We start from the raw sequence: 22,887 nt of genomic DNA, 5'->3' as shown, positions 1-22,887 counted from the left end.
ATTTAGAGCAACGAGTTAGTCATTCAGCATAGGCCAGACGAAGCATGTAGAACATGTGAAACGGTCCCGTAGCCAGACAGCTGTACCCCCTGTACGTCTTTTCTCTCCCCATGCATGTGAGTACTAATAAAGAAGAAACTGCTTGAAAACCAGCCCCGGTGAGTCGCCGACTTTTTTCTTACTCTACTGATTTTAGTATGTACCTGGCAGACAGTAATGGACATGCTTAGAAAGGATCTGCGCTTGTCTTGGGGCTAAATGGCTATGTTGTGATATTACCATAATACTGTGGCTAGCTTTTCGTGAACTGGTATTTACTGTTTGAGTTTTCTTTTTTGCCTACAAATCCCATAATTCCATTTCCTCCCTCCCATACATCATCCACCCCACCCATTGAAACATAAATGAGCTGCATCCATTCAAAAGACCTGTGGTTTTCAATCAGGGTGCCTACAGCTGTTGCATTAGTTGCAGATTGATCTCTCTCCCACCAAGCGATCGCTCCACCCATTGAAGCAGACAGGCTCCCTGTCATCAGATGACTAGTGAGTCAGGTCTCGGACGCATTGCAAGCTGGGAAAATCTGAGACAACAGTCATTTTGTATGCTGGTAAAAATAAATATTGGAGTGAAAATCACATAAGAATTGTGAGAAAACCATCACACACAGGTACAGACACTATATTATGAACTACACTAACTTTACAGCCCCTGTAGCATAGTCAAATAAAACGAATTCATGGCTTACCCCTTTAAGAATGGAGGAAAACTCTGTAGAGAATGCCAGGTTAAACACAAATAAGGTATAGGCATCCTAGATAGAAAAAAAGGGAAACACAGTGGGACCAGTCGGAGTGGCACACCAAAACCTGAATGCTTCCAAAACAAAGCCATTAATGATCACCAGAGGAACCATACAGACAGTTCCAGCTCATAAAACCACTGTACAGTTTACATGAAGAAAAAATCTGTATAAATTTCTCCCAATCTTACTAAATTAGGAACACACAGGCAGGTTTACTGTCCTTTATTGAGCATATTGAGTAAACATGCACAGTGCAGGGAGAAAAAATGTTAATCTTTTGGAGTTCCTTAGATTTCTGCACGGATTACTAATAAGATATGGTGTGATAAGTCTATAGACATACAATATTACAACATTTCATTAGAAAGCAATGCAGTTATCCAGATAACTTTATCCCCTGCACTGTGGGTGTTTACTGAAAGTGCATCAGCCACTTCATTTGAAAAATCACTCTTACACTGACCATATAGTGTATGAGCCGATACTTTTATTGCAGTCATACCATTCTCAGATAATTTGTTCCTTTTTATTTTATAAAAATTTTTTTAAACATTTTTTGTACTTTCAGGGGTCTGGTATGCCCAAGGACCAAACTCCTCTCTCTCTCTCTCTCTCTCTCCGCTTACTGTGCATGCGTTGTGATACTCAATGGCAGCGCATGCCACGCAGAGCAGATGAAAGCTGTCAGGACATAACGGCAGCTGTAGTTTCGCATTAACAGGTTTGGGAGGACTGATCTACAAAAGAAGTAGTGGTCACGAGACTACTGAAAAGGTTAAAGCATACCCGTCAGATCCAACAAAAAAACTTTTTATAAATAAATATATATAAATATATCACTCAGTACCCAATCCTGACCATGTACATCTAATATTTAGGTGTCTAGCTGTGCAGGGCTCCGCCCCCTCCCTCAGTATGCTGTCTGCTCACATCTCCCCTAGCATTAGCAAAACTACAACTCCCAGCTTGTCCTCACTGACAGTAGCGGGACACAAGCTGACAGTGGGAGGATTTTTCCTCCAGCACTGAGTCCTGCACTCACAGCTGTCAATCAAGGAAGTGTGTCCATGACATAGGTGATGACTCATGGACACAGCAGGACTAGTATGTATCCAAGCAGGCAGGAGGGGGCAGCTGTTTGACTGGATTTTTCAGTATGAAATACTGAAAATTTTCTAATGAAAGCAATTGCAAAACCGATTAATTATACATGCTTTACAACATATCAAACGTTTTTGTATCTGACAGTTCCCATTTAAACTAGCTAGTGGGGCCACTGAAATAAGAAAGATGGGCAATGTTCCTGTCACTTTGAGTTGAAAAAAGACCACTAGGGGTCTCCACACCATTCAGAACATAATCCTGTCTGGTTGCAGCAGCATCATCTTTGTCCCTGCTAAGGGGAAAAGCATAGACAAAGTACAAAAAGTGTGGGCAGAGACTTTCTGCGCTTACTCCTGTCCTACAAAAGTACAAAAAGTGTGGGCAGAGACTTTCTGCGCTTACTCCTGTCCTATCAGACTCCAGTCTAAAAACAGAGAGGAGGGGTTTACAAAGCAGCCTGCAGTGATTGGATGGATAAACCCAGCACAGCCGCAGACACAGGCAGGAAGTGTATGCATGGTGAGCGGGGGGGGAGGTTCAGTGCTTGCCTTGAACATGCCCCTCCCTTCCTGAGCAGTGGATGTCAGAATGAGGGAGCAGCAGGACACACAAAAAAGACAAGTAAAGAATCTATCTGCATGACCTAGTGAGTAGCCTATAGAAGCAGAATCAGAAGCAGAAGAAAATGATGGTCCAAGCATACCCCTAGCCTTGAAATGGTGGCCCAGTTAGGTAGTAGAGTGATTGGGGGGAGGGTATCTCCTAAATTTAATGAATGGACCTCAAGGACTGAAATGGGAATCCCTTTTCTGTAAGTTAATGCCTAGGCTAAGTTGGTTGCGACAGCAGACGTTCTAGTAAGTGGGATCATGGTGGACACCGAGATGGTCAATAGACATCCAAGCATGGTTAGCAGGTGCAGGAGCCTCTATAGCAGTGTTTCCCAACCAGGATGCCTCCAGCTGTTGCAAAACTACAACTCCCAGCATGCCCGGACAGCCAAAGGCTATCCGGGCATTACTGGGAATTGTAGTTTCTCTATCAGCTCCATTGGGGGACACAGACCGTGGGTGTATGCTGCTGTCTCTAGGAGGTGTGACACTATGGTAATAAAAAAAGTTGGCTCCTCCCAGCAGGATATACCCGCCTTCAGGCTCTGAGCTAATCAGTTTAAGCTTAGTGTCTGAAGGAGGTGGACATGATCTGGACTGCTCCAGACCAGGTCTTCTGTTTTTTTGTTTTCCTAGTTAGGGACGTGTTAGTTTTTTTATTCCTTTTCTGTTTTCAGGTGGGGACTCAGGGACTGCGGTTCCCTGTTTCCCCATTGCGAGTGAGGGGTGGCACAGACATTGCGTATATGCGCTGTTAGCGCCCCCCTCGCCAACGGTCAGCGCTTGGGTGGTACCTCATGGGTCCAGGTCCCCCTATTTCCCTGCTCGCCTTGCTCGCGCATAGCAGCCAGGCGTGATGTAGGGAACTAAAGCTGACTGAAGACTTCACTGAAGACTCCATTAGGTAAGTTCTTCTGACTAAGGTAAGTACTTTCCCCCCTTTTTCTCCATAGGTACGGACTCGCAACCTCTGGAGACCCCCTGTTTTGGCCCACCTACACTTTATGGGCTAGCCTATGCAAGGGCTGCACTTTATTCTGGGGGAGCAGTGGCACCTGAGGGGGCATTTTTTATGGGGCACTTCACTTATGTGTGTGTGCGCGTGTGTGCTTGTGCTACCATGTCAGCGCCTTATATGTGTCTGGGAGCTCTCAGAGGCGCGAAGCAGCCTCCAATCAGCGCCGTGGGCGCGATTTTCAGTTAGAAGGGGTCAGTTAGTGACTGCCTTGCTTCAGGCACGCCCCTCTCTTCCTACTGGCTGGCCTGTTCTCTGTCTAGCTGCTCAGAGTGAGTTCTCCTCACTGCAGCTGACAGGGGACACAGACTAGGGTGAGAAAGTTCCTATCTCCTTTTTTCTACATTATGTACGTACCCAGAGCTGTTCCTTCCTCTAAACAGAAACCTGGAACTTCCGTGACTTACTATCTCTGTAAGCACTGTAATACCAAGATGTCTGGCTCTGCTGAGCCCACTTGCCCTGCCTGCTCCACTGCTCCCCCAGACCCCCTGGTACCCCCTGATGCCCCTTCGGTCCCGGTGGGTTCAGCCGCTCCACCAGCCTGGGTTTCTTCCCTGTCCCAATATATGGCTGACTTGACCCAAGTCTCCCGTTCGGTGGCTGAGGCCTCCCGAGAAGTGGTGTCCGCCTTGAAGGGGTCTTCCCTGCGCAGGACCTCTGGAACCTCGTCTCCACATACTTCACGCTCTCACAAGTCTTAAGATAGACGTGAGCGTTCCCCTCGTGGGTCCCGCCCCCCCGGTCATCTGCGCACAAATTTCGCTCCTCTAGAGGACGTTCTCAGAGTCGCCGCTCTGCCACGCCAGAGCCGCGTACTCGGTCAGGGTCGCCCCCCCTCCAGGACTACCTCTACTCATTCTCATTCCCCTGGTGAACTGGTGGACGAGGCTTCCGAGCCGGCATCTGACTCAGAGGACCACCCGAACTAAATTAGAGACACCTTTAACTTAGAGGACCCAGGATCTTCGGATGTCAATCCAGGAGTATCCTTTCATCGTGCTAAGCCGGCACCTCAAAGGTTCAGCTCTCACGCTGACTTTGACAACATTCTGGAAACCGCATGGAAACATCCAGACAAGAGGTTCCCGGGAATCAAGACAATTCAAGAACGTTATCCATTTGACAAGGACCTTGTCACTAAGGTGGTTTCCCCTCCCTCAGTGGATCCACCAATTTCCCGGATCTCTAAGGCGACTACACTGCCTCTGGCAGATGCCGCTGCCTTCAAGGATCCCAGGGACAAGAAGGTAGAATCCTTAGCAAAGTTTGCCACTGAAGCAGCTGGCTCTTCTCTTCTTCGCCTCGACATGGGTGTCCAAGGGCCTGGTGGAGTGGTGCCAAAAGCTCCATCAGGATATCTTAGCGGGGTCCCCCCCAGAGGATCTATCTGCTCTGGCTTTCCAATGCTCTAAAGCTGGGGACTTCCTGTGCACAGCTTCCATGCAGGCAGCACGTTGTTCTGCCTTTACTGTGGGTCACCTAGCGGCTCTCCGCCGCTCTATGTGGCTTAAAACTTGGAATGCGGATGCAGCTTCCAAAAGGTCTCTCACTGAGCTTCCCTTTTACGGGCGGCCATCTTTTTGGCAAACGCCTTGATGAAATTATCTCTGAGGCAACGGGAGGTAAGAGTTCCTTGTTACCTCAAAATAAGGCTCGCCCTACTTCCCAAAGGAAGCCCTTTTCCTTTCGGTCCTTTCGGACCTCTGGCTCCAGCAAAGGGTCCGGGCAGGCGCCCTCGCGGGACAGGAAAGCTCCCTCGGTCCGGGCACGCCCGTCTTGGAAGTCGGACTCCAACCGGTCCGGCCGCTTTGCGCCCAAATCAGGCAACCGCAAGCCCACTTCTGCATGAAGTGAGGCCCCCACCCGTGGTTTCTTCTCGGGTGGGAGGTTGTCTCTAGTTTTTTCGAGAAATTTGGACCTCTCACATTCAAGACTCTTGGGTCTGGGACGTGGTGTCCAATGGTTACCGGATCAAATTTGCATCCCTTCCGAGGGATCGCTTTTTCGCTCCCGGGCCCCCCGGTCTCCTCCTCTGGCGAAGCAATTTCGAGCGGCTCTCCAGTCTCTGCTTCTTCAGGGGGTTATTGTTCCCGTTCCTCTAGGGTAACAGTTTTGGGGTTTCTATTCAAATCTTTTTGTGGTCCCCAAGAAGGACGGTTCTGTGCGTCCAATCTTGGACCTCAAGCGTCTCAACCATCACCTTCTCATCCGCCACTTCCGAATGGAATCTCTCCGTTCAGTTGTGGTGTCCCTGGAACAAGGGGAGTTCCTTTCATCAGTGGACATCAAGGATGCCTACCACCATGTGCCAATATTCCCAGGCCATCATCGGTACCTCCGCTTTGCGGTTCCGGAGGGGCACTTTCAATTTGTAGCCCTCCCCTTCGGTCTAGCCACAGCTCCTCGGCTCTTTACAAAGATCCTTGCGCCGGTGATGGGCCTGTTACGGTTGAGGGGAATCTCGGTGATACCCTATCTGGACGACCTTCTCATCAAGGCTCCAACCAGAGCCCAGACTCTGGAGAATCTGGACGTCACTCTCCACACTCTGACTCGCTTCGGGTGGATGGTCAACCGGGACAAGTCAGTCCTCCGCCCTACCCAGTCTCTAACCTTCCTGGGACTTCTATTCGACACGGCCTCTGCCCGAATTTGTCTTCCGTCGGACAAACGTCTGGCGCTCCGGTCCCAAGTATCAGTCTCCATCCGCACTTGTATGGAAGTCCTGGGTCGGATGGTGGCAACTATGGAGGCCATACCCTTTGCCCAGTTTCATTACCGCCCCCTTCAACTGGCGATTCTTTCCCGATGGAACAGGTCTCCTCTGTCCCTCGATCGTCAGATTGTTCTCCCTCGCAGGGTCAGTCAGTCTCTGCTCTGGTGGCTCCGCTCCCCCCTTCTTCTCTAAGGGCGGTCGTTTCTCCCCCTTCACTGACAGGTTGTTACAAAAGATGCCAGCCTGTCGGGCTGGGGCGCCGTGTTCAGGGATTGGACGGTTCAGGAACTCTGGTCTCCCCAGGAGACCCTTTTTCCGATAAACATATTGGAATTACGGGCGATTCTTCTTTGTCTTCTTCATTGGGAGTCCAGTCTTCAGTCCCGTCCTGTCCGCATTCAATCTGACAACGCCACGGCTGTGGCATACATAAATCGACAGGGCGGCACTCAAAGCTCGGCAGCCATGGCTGAGGTGACCAAGATTCTCACCTGGGCGGAGAGCAAGGATCCGGCCATTTTGGCGATTCACATTCCAGGGGTGCTCAACTGGGAAGCGGACTTCAGTCGGTCCTCATCCGACCCCGGCAAGTGGTCCCTACATCCAGAGGTCTTTGCGCAACTCTGCGACCTCTGTGGCATTCCGGACGTGGACCTCTTCGCGTCCCGATACAATCGGAAGATCCTTCCTTTTGTGTCCAAGTCCCGGGACCCTCAGGCTCTGGTCGTGGACGCCCTAGTGATTCCTTGGGCTGGGTTTGCCCTACCCTATCTGTTCCCTCCTCTTCCGCTCCTTCCCAGGGTGCTGCAGAAGCTCAAGGCAGAGGACGTCCCCGCCATTCTGGTAGCTCCAGATTGGCCCCGAAGGTCGTGGTACGCCGACGTAGTCAGGCTCCTGGACTACACTCCACTGCGCCTTCCGCTCCGTCCGGACCTGCTCTCTGTGTCCTCTTTGCCACACCAATTTAGTCGCAGCATTTGACGGTGTGGCGGTTGAGACCGCGGTTTTGAGGGCCCGCGGGTTCTCTTCCCAAGTCATTCACATCATGCTCAAGGCTCGTAAGCCCTCCTCTGCAAGAATTTACCACCGTACTTGGCGGTCTTATTTTCGTTGGTGTGAAGCTCAAGACTTCTCCCCAGTAACCTTCTCGGTTCCCCGCCTTCTCTCCTTTTTGCAGTCGGGGCTGGAACTGGGGTCGTCTCTCAGTGCTCTTAAAGGTCAGGTTTCGGCCCTTGCTGTTCTTTTCCAGCGGCCCCTGGCTTCTAATTCTCATGTCCGGACCTTCCTTCAAGGAGCGACGCATGCTGTTCCTTCTTATCGGTCGCCCTCTCCACCTTGGGACTTGATTTTGGTTCTGAGTGCCCTCCAGGGTGCACCCTTTGAGCCCCTTAGAGAGGTGTCTCTCCGCCTCCTTTCTTGGAAAGTGGCATTTCTTGCTGCTATCACCTCCATCCAGTGGGTGTCTGAATTGGCAGCTCTTTCCTGCCGTTCTCCGTTTCTGGTGATCCAACAAGACAAGGTTATTTTCCGGCCAGATCCCTCCTTTTTTGCCTAAGGTGGTTTCGGCCTTTCATCTCAAGGAGGACATTGTCCTCCCGTCTTTTTGTCCTGCTCCTTCTCATCCTAAGGAGCGCTTACTACACAAGCTGGATGTAGTTCGGGCTGTTCGGTCTTATCTCTCCATCACTTCTTCGTTTCGTCAGTGTGATTCCTTTTTCGTCCTTACGGAAGGTCGTCGCAAGGGACAACCTGGTTCCAAGGCCACCATTTCTCGGTGGATTCGGTCTGCTATTTCGGAGGCCTATCTGGGCCGTAAAGTGTTGCAGGCGGCAGTGGAACGGCCATCTGTATGACTGCTTCTCTGCCTACCCAAGGGACGGCTTTGGTACGTCCCACGGTCTGGAGATTTTTTAACACTTACCGTAAAATCTCTTTCTCGAAGGATCCATTGGGGGACACAGCTCCCACCCTTTTGGGATTTTCCTTGGTTCTCTGTCGGAGGGTGTGTTCAGTTATGTTTTTTCTTTTGGTTCTCGGACAGTTTTGGGTTTTTCTTGACCTATTAGTCTCCTCCTATTGCTCTGGAACTTAAACCGATTAGCTCAGAGCTTGAAGGCGGGTATATCCTGCTGGGAGGAGCCAACTTTTTTTTATTACCATAGTGTCACACCTCCTAGAGACAGCAGCATACACCCACGGTCTGTGTCCCCCAATGGATCCTTCGAGAAAGAGATTTTACGGTAAGTGTTAAAAAATCTCCTTTTTGCAATAGCTGGAGGCACCCTGGTTGGGAAACACTGCTCTATGCAGAGTCCAATTATTAGACATGGACTCACTATGAGGGATCTCAGAGCTTCCAGACATCATGGGGCTCCTGTTTAAGCATTTCACAGTCACAGAAGAGTTAATGCCGATCCCTCCTCCGATGCAGGTTTAGATAGAAAGTCAGAAAAGGAAAGATAATCCCTCTAATGCTCACGAACCACAGAAACCCCATAACCTCCAACTAACAGGCAGGCGCCCATCCAGACCCCCCTCCACTGGTTACTGACGATAAATGATCCATCTCAATTACCTCAGAAAAAAGATACAGGGATTTACTCCTATAAAAACTGATAGTTCATTAGAGCGGCCAAGATCAGGCCCCAAAAATAAGTACCCCGACCACAGAGAGAGCCGTCCAGTACAGTTACATCACATCCTAAAGAGTCAACTGATGGCCCAGGAATAAGAGGCAATATCTCCTTAAACCTATGTATATAATTTTATACAAACAACTTATCTACATGAATTTTAGTTACTTATATTACTTATCCCGTACTGATCCTGAGTTATATCCTGTATTATACTCCAGAGCTGTACTCACTATTCTGTTGGTGAGGTCACTGTGTACATACATTACATTATTTATCCTGTATTGATCCTGAGTTATATCCTGTATTATACTCCAGAGCTGTACTCACTATTCTGCTGGTGAGATCACTGTGTACATACATTACTTATCCTGTACTGAGCCCGAGTTATATCCTGTATTATACTCCAGAGCTGTACTCACTATTCTGCTGGTGAGATCACTGTGTACATACATTACTTATCCTGTACTGAGCCCGAGTTATATCCTGTATTATACTCCAGAGCTGTACTCCCTATTCTGCTGGTGAGGTCACTGTGTACATACATTACATTACTTATCCTGTACTGGTCCTGAGTTATATCCTGTATTATACTCCAGAGCTGTACTCACTATTCTGCTGGTGAGATCACTGTGTACATACATTACTTATCCTGTACTGAGCCCGAGTTATATCCTGTATTATACTCCAGAGCTGTACTCACTATTCTGCTGGTGAGGTCACTGTGTACATACATTACTTATCCTGTACTGAGCCCGAGTTATATCCTGTATTATTCTCCAGAGCTGCACTCATTCTGCTGGTGGGGTCACTGTGTACATACATTACATTACTTATCCTGTACTGATCCTGAGTTATATCCTGTATTATACTCCAGAGCTGTACTCACTATTCTGCTGGTGATGTCACTGTGTACATACATTACATTATTTATCCTGTACTGATCCTGAGTTATATCCTGTATTATACTGCAGAGCTGTACTCACTATTCTGCTGGTGAGGTCACTGTGTACATACATTACATTACTTATCCTGTACTGATCCTGAGTTATATCCTGTATTATACTCCAGAGCTGTACTCACTATTCTGCTGGTGATGTCACTGTGTACATACATTACATTACTTATCCTGTACTGATCCTGAGTTATATCCTGTATTATACTCCAGAGCTGTACTCACTATTCTGCTGGTGGGGTCACTGTGTACATACATTACTTATCCTGTACTGAGCCAGAGTTATATCCTGTATTATACTCCAGAGCTGCACTCACTATTCTGCTGGTGAGGTCACTGTGTATATACATTACATTACTTATCCTGTACTGATCCTGAGTTATATCCTGTATTATACTCCAGAGCTGTACTCACTATTCTGCTGGTGAGGTCACTGTGTACATACATTACTTATCCTGTACTGATCCTGAGTTATATCCTGTATTATACTCCAGAGCTGCACTCACTATTCTGCTGGTGGGGTCACTGTGTACATACATTACATTACTTATCCTGTACTGAGCCAGAGTTATATCCTGTATTATACTCCAGAGCTGCACTCACTATTCTGCTGGTGAGGTCACTGTGTATATACATTACTTTACTTATCCTGTACTGATAATGAATTATATCCTGTATTATACTCCAGAGCTGTACTCACTATTCTGCTGGTGAGGTCACTGTGTACATACATTACTTATCCTGTACTGATCCTGAGTTATATCCTGTATTATACTCCAGAGCTGCACTCACTATTCTGCTGGTGGGGTCACTGTGTACATACATTACATTACTTATCCTGTACTGAGCCAGAGTTATATCCTGTATTATACTCCAGAGCTGCACTCACTATTCTGCTGGTGAGGTCACTGTGTATATACATTACTTTACTTATCCTGTACTGATAATGAATTATATCCTGTATTATACTCCAGAGCTGCACTCATTCTGCTTTACTATCTCTCATATCAGCACAGCTTCATCCCTCTACTGTTTTCTCCTTCTACAGCCCATAAGGGATCTTACTTTGCGCTGACAGACACAGATCTTGAGAAGTGTAATTCACATATACACAACCGTTGTGATTCACCACCTATGTAAATTCTGATAAAGTCAAGTCTGTGTGATCTGCTCTCCCGAAAGACTTAGATGCTGTTCTATTTCTTTACACTCTGATCTGGTATGAACTCCCCCAAACCCTCTATTGCTTCTCTATCACTGGCAGAAGGGATGAAGAGCAGAGGTATATCCAGCACAGCCAAGAGCAGTGTCCCGTCACATCTAAGTCTTAAGTAGCAGGACAGCAGACTATGTGAATGTGTTACACAGACACTACAGTTGCCTAATTGTAGAAAATTTGTATCGAAGACTATTTATTTACTTACTGTTCATTTGCTTCTTAAGTGTAAAATTAAGCAACTAAGTGATTCCTAAAGGGGTACTCCACTGTCCCAGCATTTGGCCCCCTTGTGACATCAAGCCACAACCCCTCAATGCAAGTCTATGGGAGGGGGCGTGGTGGCTGTTTTTTGACATCACGCCCCCTCAATGCAAGTCTATAGGAGGGGGTGTGGCGGCTATCTCGTGACATCAAGCCCCCCCTTAATGCAAGTCTAATGGAGGGGGGGGCGTGAAGGCTGCCATGCCCCCTACCATAGACTTGCATTGAGGGGGCGTGGCATCACGAGATAGGCACCACAGCTCCTCCCATAGACTTGCATTGAAGAGGTGTGGCGTGATATCATGAGGGGCGTGGCATTGAAGTCACGACCCCCGCAGCCCGCACCCAGCGTTCGGAACAAAATGTTCCCAATGCTGGGGCAGTGGAGTACCCCTTTAATGCAACTCTCAAGGCAAATGACAACTTATCAGCGGAAAGGTGAATAGCTTCTATTGCAATGACTTATATTTGCATCCACTTTAAAAATGACAAAACCCTTTGTTGATCATAGTCAATAAATCAAGGTCCCGGTAGGTGAATGCTTTGTGTTGTGTATGAAAGCTAGATCTGTAGGCAGATTCTCATACATAATAGTGTGCCCCGGGCAGAACGTTGGTGCTTTCTGCTCATCTGTAGCTATGCGTCTATGCGAAACCCACCAGGGCACCGATCACACTATAAATGACCTTGCCATGCTCTTCTGTTCAGACAGTGATCAGAGCGCCATGCGGCTGGCATGCTGGGTTGCGTCCTGTCCTAGGCTTCTAAAGTCTCGTCACCAACAGAGATGACAGGATGATTATCTAGATATCAAAGCAATCTCCAGAGAGCATCAGAGACATGGCGCCAAATACAGAGGTGGCATCATTCCCATCTCATATTGGTGCCAACCTGTAAACACCAGGAGCTGACATGTTTCAGGGACATCCATGTCTTGTACTAACCGAGCACGATGCCGATTCTGCACCTAACATAGAAAAGAGAAGGGACTGGGGTCTCATATTGCTATACACAAATCCAGCTTTACTGTACCAGCACAACCGTACAACTGAACAGTTAGCACAGAGTGTACCATATCATTGTACACAACATCTCCCAAATCTTAGGGGGATTCATTTTTCCTATTCAAAATGTATTAAAAAAAAAAAGTATGTATTTTTAAAAGATTATTAAAAAAAACAAAAAAAACAAACATGATTTCAAGTTTTTATTTTATTTATTGATTTTTTTTTTAATTAGCTTCTGCAGAACATATTGATACGGTACAAAAATTCAGACTCTATACATATACCGTATGTGTATAGGAGCCAGTGTTTCCCAACCTGAGAGCCTCCAGCTGTTGCAAAACTACAGCTCCCAGCATGCCAGGACAGCCTTCCGAGGTGGCATTATTCCTATCTCATGTTGGTGCCTACCAGTAAACACCATGAGCTGACACATTTAAAGGGGTACTCCGCCCCTAGACATCTTATCCCCTATTCAAGGATAGGGGATAAGATGTCTGAGTCATCAGCTCTCCGGAGCTAAGTTTTCTCCGTGGCTGATGACCCACGATACAGGGACCGGCGGTTCGTGATGTCATGGCTCCGCCCCCTCATGATGTCACGCCCCCCCCCCCCTTAATGCAAGTTTATGGGAGGGGGCGCGACTGTTACCATGCCCCCTCCCATAGACTTGCATTAAGGGGGCATGGCGTGATGGCATGAGGGGGCGGAGCCATGAGATCACGAACCGCCGGTCTCTGTATCGTGGGTCATCAGCCACGGGGCAAACTCAGCTCCGGAGAGCTAATGACTCAGGGGGCTGCAGGAGAGATCACAGGGGTCCCCAGCAGTGGGACCCCTGCGATCAGACATCTTATCCCCTATCCTTGGATAGGGGATAAGATGTCTAGGGGCAGAGTACCCCTTTAAGGGATGCTCACTGTATGTGATGCTGACTCCGTACAAGAAAGAACACCCAAAATAGAAAAGAACAAGGAGCGGGGTCTGCTTATACTGAACAGATCACAGCAGCATCCTACTATACACAAATCCAGCTTCACTGTAACAGCACAACCGTACTAATAGAGAGTTAGCACAGAGCATACCATATCATTGTACACATCCTCTCCCCCATCTTAGGGGGATTTTTCTAGTCAAAATGTATAAAAAAATATAAATAAAAATATATACATACATATATACATATATATACACACACACACATATATATATATACATACATACATACATGATTTCAAGATTTTTTTTTCTTTTTTAACCAATTAGCTTCTGCAGAACATATTAATATGGTACAAAAATTCTGACTGAATATTTATACAGATACCATATGGCTACAGGAGCCAATGTTTCCCTACCAGGGTGCCTACAGCTGTTGCAAATCTACAACTCCCATGCTGGGAGTTGTAGTTTTGCAACAACTGGAGGCACCCTGGTTGAGAAACACTGCTATGGGAGCAGAGACGTCACCTCTGATGGAAGAGGAAGGCTGACATCTCCCAATCCTCATAGCATCTCGCACTTTCCTCCAGCTGCCGAGAGGAGAAGTGAACTACACACGGCCCGGCTATTGATTCCATATGGCTGCTCCAACACAAGCCGCTTCTCCTGAGGAGCAGAGAGGCCGATGAGAGAAGCGCACCTTCCACACGACACGGAGTGCTCAGCCCCCCCCCCCCCCGCTCGTCTGGCAGCGTTTAGCTCGGAGTATTTCTGGCATCTTGTCTATCGTAGGTCACTGCCAAGTCCCCCTGAAGCCCTGGGTTTTAATCAGTATCGCATAAAGTTTAACACATGCTGCGAAACCATGGAGTGATGCCCCCGAGGGAGGCCGTGCTGAAAAAGAGAAGTCATACCATCCGCCGCTGCCGCCACTTTCCCTTACCAATTATCGCTCAACTTTGGATGAACTGTGAGGAACATGAACAACACAGCGCTGCCAACTGGGGGGTAGGGGGGAGGCCTCGGGTCAAGAGATAAATAAGTCAAAAAGATATGACGACGTGATCCAGAGCTGGGTGGTCAACAGAGAAGGGGGTCCTGTAATAATATCCCCATGAGGTCACAGGCGCTAATATGTGATGATCGGGCCAACGCCAGCAGCTACTGAACACATCAGAGCAAAACGGGCCGACAACTCCATGTCCAAGAGAAGATTAATCCAGACTACTCATAAAACTCAGCTTTGAGGAATCTGGCACACAAGCAACCCCCATATTGGTCACAGGAAGTACAGGATTGGACGGGCAAGGGGCAATGGGTCTGGGTGGGTTGGATGAAGTATGGCATTTGTGGGGATAAATGTGCTCAAAGTACCCTGTCCAGGGAGGAAGGGGGTCATGTAAGAAGCAACAGATCCGGAAAGACAAGGGGCACATGCAAGGGTGTACCCAGTCTAGGGGGAAAGGGCAAGTAAGGGGGGATAAAATCGTCCAGGGGGAAGGGGCACACAAGGGGGCTCCAGCTCAAGAGGGAAGGGGCACACAAGGGGCCTCCAGCTCAAGAGGGAAGGGGCACACAAGGGGGCTCCAGCTCAAGGAAAATTGGGTAACCAGGTCATGAGGAAGGGGCACACAAAGGGGCTCCAGATCAAGAGGGAAGGGGCACACAAGGGGGCTCCAGCTCAAGAGGGAAGGGGCACACAAGGGGGCTCCAGCTCAAGGAAAATTGGGTAACCAGGTCATGAGGAAGGGGCACACAAAGGGGCTCCAGATCAAGAGGGAAGGGGCACGAGCGGTCTCCAGGTCAATGGAAAACTGGGGGCTCCAGGTGAGAGGAAAAGGGGCACTCAAGGGAGCTCCGGATGAATGAAAAAGGGGCACTCAAGGGGGCTCCAGGCCCAGGGGTTGTCCAATGCAATGGGTACCAGGTCAAGTTTTGGGTCGCTGATCTCAAGAACACAGACCAGGCTGAGGACCAAACATTTCCAGCCATGAGCACTGGTCTAATAATGGCGGCTAGAGTCTTCTCTGCTTCCTATGCAGATCCTTAAAGGAAGCGCTCTGTTTTTGTTGCCCATATCCTGCACACTCAATATCCCCACAGCACCATTTCTTTAATTCTAGTACAGCTGCATCCATGCGTTTCATTCCTGTAACTGGGTCATGTGATCACAAATCTGAACCACAGAATATTACAGTGCTTAACGTGTCAGAAGAAGTGGCAAGTTCTGGGTCAGCTGACATCCTGTGATCACATTAGATCCCTCCTGCTCTCTCTCAGACCCCTTCCTTTCAGCTCTATCTGTATACTGCTGCTGCTCTCTCTATGGGATCAGTATATAGTATTTATAAACATCCCCTCCAGTTTTATCTGTAAACTGCTGCTATCTGTAAGGAATCAGGATATACAATAATTATACACCTCCCCTCAAGCTCTATCTGTTTATTACTGCTGCTATCTCTATATGATCAAGATATATAGTAGTTATACATCTCCCCTATAGCTCTATCTGTATACAGTGGTCCCTCAAGTTACAATATTAGTTGGTTCTGGGACGACCATTGTATGTTGAGACCAGAACTCTATGGAAACCTGGTAACCTTCTAAAGATCCAAAATGTCATCCAAAATAATAAGTGATAATTAAAGAAAACTAAGTAGATAACTAATGGAGTTAAAGCAAATCCTTACATATAAAAGTAAGAAAGATCTGCTGGGAGCTGTAATCACTGTCAGTCTTTTCCAAGCAGGGAGCCTCCAGCTGTTGCAAAACTACAACTCCCAGCATGCCCGGACAGCAAAAGGCTGTTCGGGCATGCTGGGAGATGTAGTTTTGCAACAGCTGGGGGCACCCTGCTTGGGAAACACTGGTCTATGTAGAGGACAGGAGCTTCTTCCGGGTCCTGTACAGTACATGCCATGTCCTAAAAAAAAGTAACATGGAGCCGCCCTCACCTGGTGTCCAAAGGAGCAGCTAACCCTGGTACAGGTAAAGAGTACAGAACATGTAATACCTCCCTGTACTGTAGGGGGCGCTACCAGACACCAGTCAGTGCATGCACTTAAGTAATACAGGTAAAGAGTACAGAACATGTCATATCTCCCTGTACTGTAGGGGGCGCTACCAGACACCAGGCAGTGCATGCACTTCTGTAATACAGGTAAAGAGTACAGAACATGTAATACCTCCCTGTACTGTAGGGGGCACTACCAGACACCAGTCAGTGCATGCACTTCAGTAATACAGGTAAAGAGTACAGAACTTGTAATACCTCCTTGTGCTGTAGGGGGCGCTACCAGACTCCAGTCAGTGCATGCACTTCAGTAGTGCAGGTGTTTTACCAGTGAAATGCCCATTCTGATTGGTCGGTTCTTCCAGCCACTGACACGTTTCACAGATCTGGACTGTTTGTACATTGTATGTTGAGTCTGGTTTCAACTTACAATGGTCCAGAAAAGACTATTGTATGTTGAGGCCATTGTAAGTTGAGGGATCACTGTACTGCTGCTATCTCAATGAGATCAGGATATATAAGGTTATAAACCTCAATTGAGGCTGCATTCACACATTGGCCCTGATTTACTAAGAGTGTTGTGTAGTTTTCTTCGTGGGTTTTAATTCCCTACAATCTTTTTCCACAGTATTTACTAAAACTTTCCCTACATTTTATTTTATTTTATTTTTTTTTAATACCTGCTCTGATCTGTCGGGTTTTCCTCAGCTGAAATCCACCACATTTTCAGTGGAAACCTTAGTAAATATGTTGGTTTTTTGTGAAAATGTTGCGGACACGCCCCATTTTCTGTGACCACACCCCTTTCCCCAACAGCCACACCCCTTTTTCAGGTTTTCTTCGTAAAATAAAGAGTTAGTCAGGTTTTTTTTCCAATTCTGGCAAAAATTCTGGTGCAGACAGAATTTCCGGGTTTGTAATAGTAAATGAGGGCCATTTTGTCTCTTGCTGCGTTAGGTTTTTTGCAAAGATTTATAAAAAAAAATTAAAATAAAAAAAAATTGCAGCAAAAATTGTATATCACAATATAATCTGTAGGTGCTATATAAATAAAATAAATAAAGGGTCTCCCCATATAACCACAGCAGTTTGAGTCCTCACATGAGCAGCTAGTTGTGTGAGGATGGGCTGTAGGACAGGAAGCGGTATAGTCAGTCATATAACAAATCACTACCCCCTGTGCTAAAACGGGACCGACAAAAACCTTTACACTTGAAACTGAAGATGCTGGGATTTCAGATTGCAGTCCTGGTGCCTTGGTGGGAATGGTCTCACCTGCTTCATGGCAAACTCCCCGATCCTTTCCGAGTGCTTACGGATGCTCTCCAGGAAATCCTTCAGGTCGGACATGGAGACGTCTTTGATCTCCTCGCGAAGCTTGGGGATGTTCTCCACCATGGTCTGACAGAAGCGGTAGTGACTGACCTGGGGCAGGTAAGTATGCTCCATCTGCTCCAAGGTCTTCAGGGCGGGGTAATGTCTACAATAAGGGGAGATAACAAAAAGTATGGGAAAAAACTAAAATGAACAAGATATATACCTTTCTGCTTACAGTGAGTGAATAGGAACAAACCAGACTGATGTTACCTGCACTGATTCATAGAATTGTACTACATTACAATACTATGTACTACATATATAGTATTGTCTAGATTAGATGCATGAAGTATGTATATACTTAATACATCATTCATTTTTCCACAAAATCTATGGTAAAGAAAGAAAAAGAAGAAAACATTTTTTTGTGCAATTTAGCAACTTTTATTTGGGGGGTTGGTCATGTTTGTTCATTTCTACGCAGGGCACCTTACGGTTAAAATGCGATGCTATGTTTATTCTGAAGTTCCATTTTATTAGCTCCATCACCCAATTAATATTAAAATAAATAAAATTTTTTGCACTCACCGTAAAAACTCTCTCGTAGCCTCATTGGGGGACACCTATACTGATGGGTATATGCTCTTGCCACATGGAGGCGCTAATACTAGGAAAAAAAAAGTCGTCTCCTCCCTGGCAGGATATACCCGCCCACTGGAAGTCAAATAATCAGTTTTGTCACAAAGCAGTGGGAGAAGCCAGCAAAGAAATATGTTCGAAGGAACCTAGAAAAGAATCATGGATAAAAAAAAAAAAAAAAACAAGAACTGGAAGAGAGTATCCGGACAAAAAAATTAAGAAATGGGTGGGTGCAGTGTCCCCCAATGAAGGCTATGAGAAAGATTTTACGGTGAGTACAAAAATCTCCTTTTCTCGGTCGCTCTTCATTGGGGGACACCTATACTGATGGGATGTACCAAAGCAGTCCCCTAGGGTGGGAAGAACAATCACCAGAGAAAGGGAATCAGTCCTGAGACCGAACCCACTTTACCGTAAGGCCTGCGGATGAGACCGCAGGCCAGAGAAAACCAAGGCCTAGAAACAGAGCTCCCGGAAGATCCCCCATCCATGGAGATGGACTTGGACGATAAAGGAAGGGACCGTCCTTCAAGGAGACTCTAAACCTACAGACCTCATAGGGAGACAAGAATAAGTTGACTAGGAAGCCTTGTCACCTGCATCTCAAAAACATTTCCAGAATCCGCCCGTTTCTCACTACTGAAACTGCGAAAAACTCTCATTATTGCTTTGATTCACTCCCGCCTTGACTACTGTAACTCTTTACTAATAGGCCTTCCTTTCTCCAAACTCTCTCCTCTCCTGTCCCTCCTTAATGCCGCAGCCAGACTCATCTTTCTATCCAGCCGCTACACTGACGCCTCCTCCCTGTGCCAGTCACTACACTGGTTACCAATTCAGTCCAGAATACAGTACAAAATCCTCAGTCTCACACACAAAGCTCTCCACAATGCTGCACCTCCCTACATCTCCTCTCTCACCTCTGTCTACCATCCTACACGTTCTCTCCGATCTGCTAATGATCTCACACTAACATCTTCTATAATCCGAACTTCTCACTCCCGTCTCCAAGACTTCAATCGTGCTGCACCGGTTCTCTGGAATGCTATCCCTCAGACTCAACAACAACATCCATAATTTCAAATGTGGCCTAAAAACACATCTCTTCAGACAGGCCTATAACATTCTTTAATTGGCCTCAACATGTCCCCAACATATCCCCAACATATCCCCAACATATCCCCAACATATCCCCAACATATCCCCAACATATCCCCAACATATCCCCAACATATCCCCACACCTCTTGTTTAAATAGTTATTGTGTAATATTATGTCTGATACTTGTCTTTGTTTGTATCCCATAATTGTAAGCGCTGCGGAATCTGTAGGCGCTATATAAATAAATAAAATAAAATAGGGGCCGGAATTATCCCGGAAGGAGGTAGGAATCAACTCTAAGGAATACAGAATCAGACAGAGGGCTAGCCCAGCCGGGGGAAAAAAAAAAAAAAAGGAAAACGGCACAATAGAACCCCCATCCAGAGTCAACCGATAAAAGAAAACATAGCAGAAGAAGCCCCGGAGATCAATGTACGCCTGAGCAGAAGGCGAGCACAGGAGGTGGACTGTAGTGATAGAGACACTCTTCTGGACTCCTCCTCTTAGAAGAGGGGTACAGGAACTCCAGCCAAGTATGCGGCAGCCCAATGATGGGAGACCGGTGGCGGCAAAAACCTTGCAGACAACAGTCTGGCATATCAATAGAGTACACCCCCAGGCAGTGACCAGTGGCGATCAAGGGACAACTGCCCAGATGAAATAACACTGTGCCCTATTGTTGCATAGGGAGGGGCGGGGAGGCCTGGGGCCATGGATAGTAATCCCCGCCATCATGGGAGATGGGAGGTGGCTAAGGAGCCGTGGATTGTACCCCCCGGTCGCCCTGCACAAAATCCATTGTACACGTCGGGCCACTCCTTCAGACACCACTTGTTTGCAGTGGGAAGCTGTAATTCCAGCCGTGGATGCGGCAGCCATGTGATGAGTGAATGGCGGCAGAGGAAACCACAGACCACTGTCTGTAGTATTGGGTCCAGTCCATGTAGGAACACGTGTTTGAAGACCTTGCACTAGAAATGGGTGGTCCAGCACACTGGCCACAGTTTCCGAAGACCTATAAAGACCTGTGGGAGAAAATTTATACCACTGCGGTTTCCCAGCACCCTCCCATGATTAAAGACCACATAGTGGACACTTGATGCCCTAAGACACAAGAGAACGAGACACCTGAGAAAGGCCCTCAGCTAAGGTCAAGGATGCGGATTCCCCCAGTGTCTCGCCCTGGGGAAAGGGCTGGAATGCGGCTGTGGGCGTGGCAGACATCTCATGGCAGAAATGCCACACACAATATCCCTGAGCTGGCGAAGAGACCTTTGCCTCTTCAGGTAATAAAACAGGGTGGCGGAAGCAAATAGTAAAGCGGTGCCCAAAAAAAACATTTAATATATCGTCCCCAGACCGGAATCCCAGCAAGATTAAACCGGTAAAAAACAGACATTACAACAAAGGGCTGCAAAAGCTGTCTGCCCCACAAGGGGAAGCAAAACAAGGGACTAGAAAGTAAGGGCTGCAATCTACTGAATGGCCACAAGAGGGGGGGTAAGAACATGGATTGAGAAACCAAAGATTTTATTTTTATTTTTTTTAAAAAAAAAGCGCAGGAAGCAGTGCGCTGCGCAGGGATCCCGAGCTCACAACCCTGAACCTCTGGGAGAGAAGGGCCGAGAACTGCTGACGGAGCACCCCCGACCTCTGCAGCGCGCCCAGTCACTGTCACAGTCACCAGCTCAATCACGTGCGCTGCAGAGACATCCCGGAGCCAAATGGTGGGCCCCGTTGTCCAGGCGCTCGGCCTCCCGTCGCCCAGGAAACAAGGTGAAGGAGATGGGCGGAGCATGAGAGGTGCATAATGGTGCCAATAAAAGGAATATATAGACAGCTGGCTGTCTATATATGAACAGTACTGCTGTGCGGCGATAGAGTGAGCCGCCCCACACAGCCCACCAAGCCCCCACACCAGAGAGCCTCAATGAAAAATGTCAAGGATATCCCCCGATGACAACACCCCCAATAATCCTTAGGATGTCAGGGTAAAAGTGTGTGTTTGTGTGTGTGTGGGGGGGGTCCACGGTTGTGGTGGGGAGGATTGCTGCAGGCATGGAGCTGCCGGTAGCGTGACCGGATGCCACGAGGTTGACCCACCAGAGCCAGGTGTAATAGCAGCTGAGGAGCTGGTGTAGAGAAAGGGGACGCCAGGATGGAGGAGGAGGATGGAGTACAGAAAGGGAGGGAAAGGGGATGTTAGACATACTCACCAACAGACTCCATCTTCTCATACTCACCCAGGCGTCTTCAACCAGCCTATGGCCACGCTGCATGATACCAGGCTAAGATAGCGGGGCGAGCAGGGGCAGTGGGGGACCCGGACCCAGGGTACAACCTCCAGGCGCTGGCCGTTGGCAATAAGGGGTTGACGGCCCATATGTTCTGTGCGCCTTTGTTGCATATGGGGGAAAAGGTAGCGCCATGCTCCTAAACCCCCACCTGAAAAAGGGAAACATAAGGAGGGAAAAAAAACCTAACTAAACAGCCCTTACGAGAAAATAATAAAAATAAAAAATAAACGGTCTGGAGAGCTCCCAGACCTGTGTCTTGCCTCCTACTGACACTAGCTAAAACTGATGACCTCACTTCCAGAGGGCGGGTATATCCTGCCAGGGAGGAGCAGACTTTTTTTTCCTAGTGTCAGCGCCTCCTAGTGGTAAGAGCATATAATTATCAGTAAAAGTAAAACTTTTTGTAAGAAAATGAATTTGCTTAAAATTGTCCTCTTCTGAGCCCCATAACACTTATTTTTCCATATACCAGGATTTATGAGGACTCATCTTTCGCGCTGTGATCTGTAATTTTTTATCCGTACTATTTCAGTTTTGATGAGACATTTTGATCGCTGTTTATAAATTCTGGACTTTGGTATTCATTTACATGTTATGCCATTGACCATACAGATTAATTTACATTATATTTTAATAGTTCAGACATTTACTCATGTGGCCATGCCACATACGATTATATTTTTTATTACATTTTTTTTTTATTTCATAAATGGGAAAAAGGGGATGACTGAAACTTATTATGGCATGGGTTTAGACATGCTGGGAGTTGTAGTTTATAACAGCTGGAGGCACCATGTTGGGAAACACTGCTGTAGATGATATGATGCTTGTATGTGAATGAGCCCCTTTGGTATGCACAGTCAGGATCTTGGCATGCGTCACCCTCTTACAGTAGCCTAAAACCATCTGGAAAGTACACATGGCACCAAGTGACTGACGGGCACACGAGGTGCAATCTGATTACACAGGGTTTATATGTCCTCTCAACAAACCACAAGCTCAGGGGCCCCTCTCTGTGGGCCTTTGTGTTTGGTTTGGTTTGGCAGAGGAGGCCGTGTGCTTAAGGATTGTAATGGACAAGATTGTGTGCAGGAAGAGCTCAGATCATACCATGACATGGACACTACTAAGTGCATCTATAGGGACAGCAGAGGAGGGGCTGAGATCACACAATGACATGGACACTACTAAGTGCATCTATAGGGACAGCAGAGCAGGGGCTGAGATCACACAATGACATGGACACTACTAAGTG

The 22,887-nt window shown here is 47.3% G+C and overlaps 1 protein-coding gene across 3 annotated transcripts in view; it reads right to left on the bottom strand.

Moving 5' to 3' along the window:
* Nucleotides 1–22,887, bottom strand: part of EXOC6B (exocyst complex component 6B) — a 267,847-nt gene that overhangs the window by 141,890 nt on the left and 103,070 nt on the right. For all 3 annotated transcript variants that reach the window (XM_056552744.1, XM_056552745.1, XM_056552749.1), the window contains exon 6: nucleotides 17,554–17,758. In XM_056552744.1, coding sequence (XP_056408719.1) covers nucleotides 17,554–17,758 — 205 coding nt within the window. The remainder of the gene's footprint in view (nucleotides 1–17,553; nucleotides 17,759–22,887) is intronic.

The sequence above is a fragment of the Hyla sarda genome, chromosome 1 (assembly GCF_029499605.1).
Source record: "Hyla sarda isolate aHylSar1 chromosome 1, aHylSar1.hap1, whole genome shotgun sequence".
NCBI classification, from domain to species: domain Eukaryota; kingdom Metazoa; phylum Chordata; class Amphibia; order Anura; family Hylidae; genus Hyla; species Hyla sarda.
Note: the sequence above shows the minus strand (reverse complement) of the source record. Positions and strands in the feature narration are given on the sequence as shown.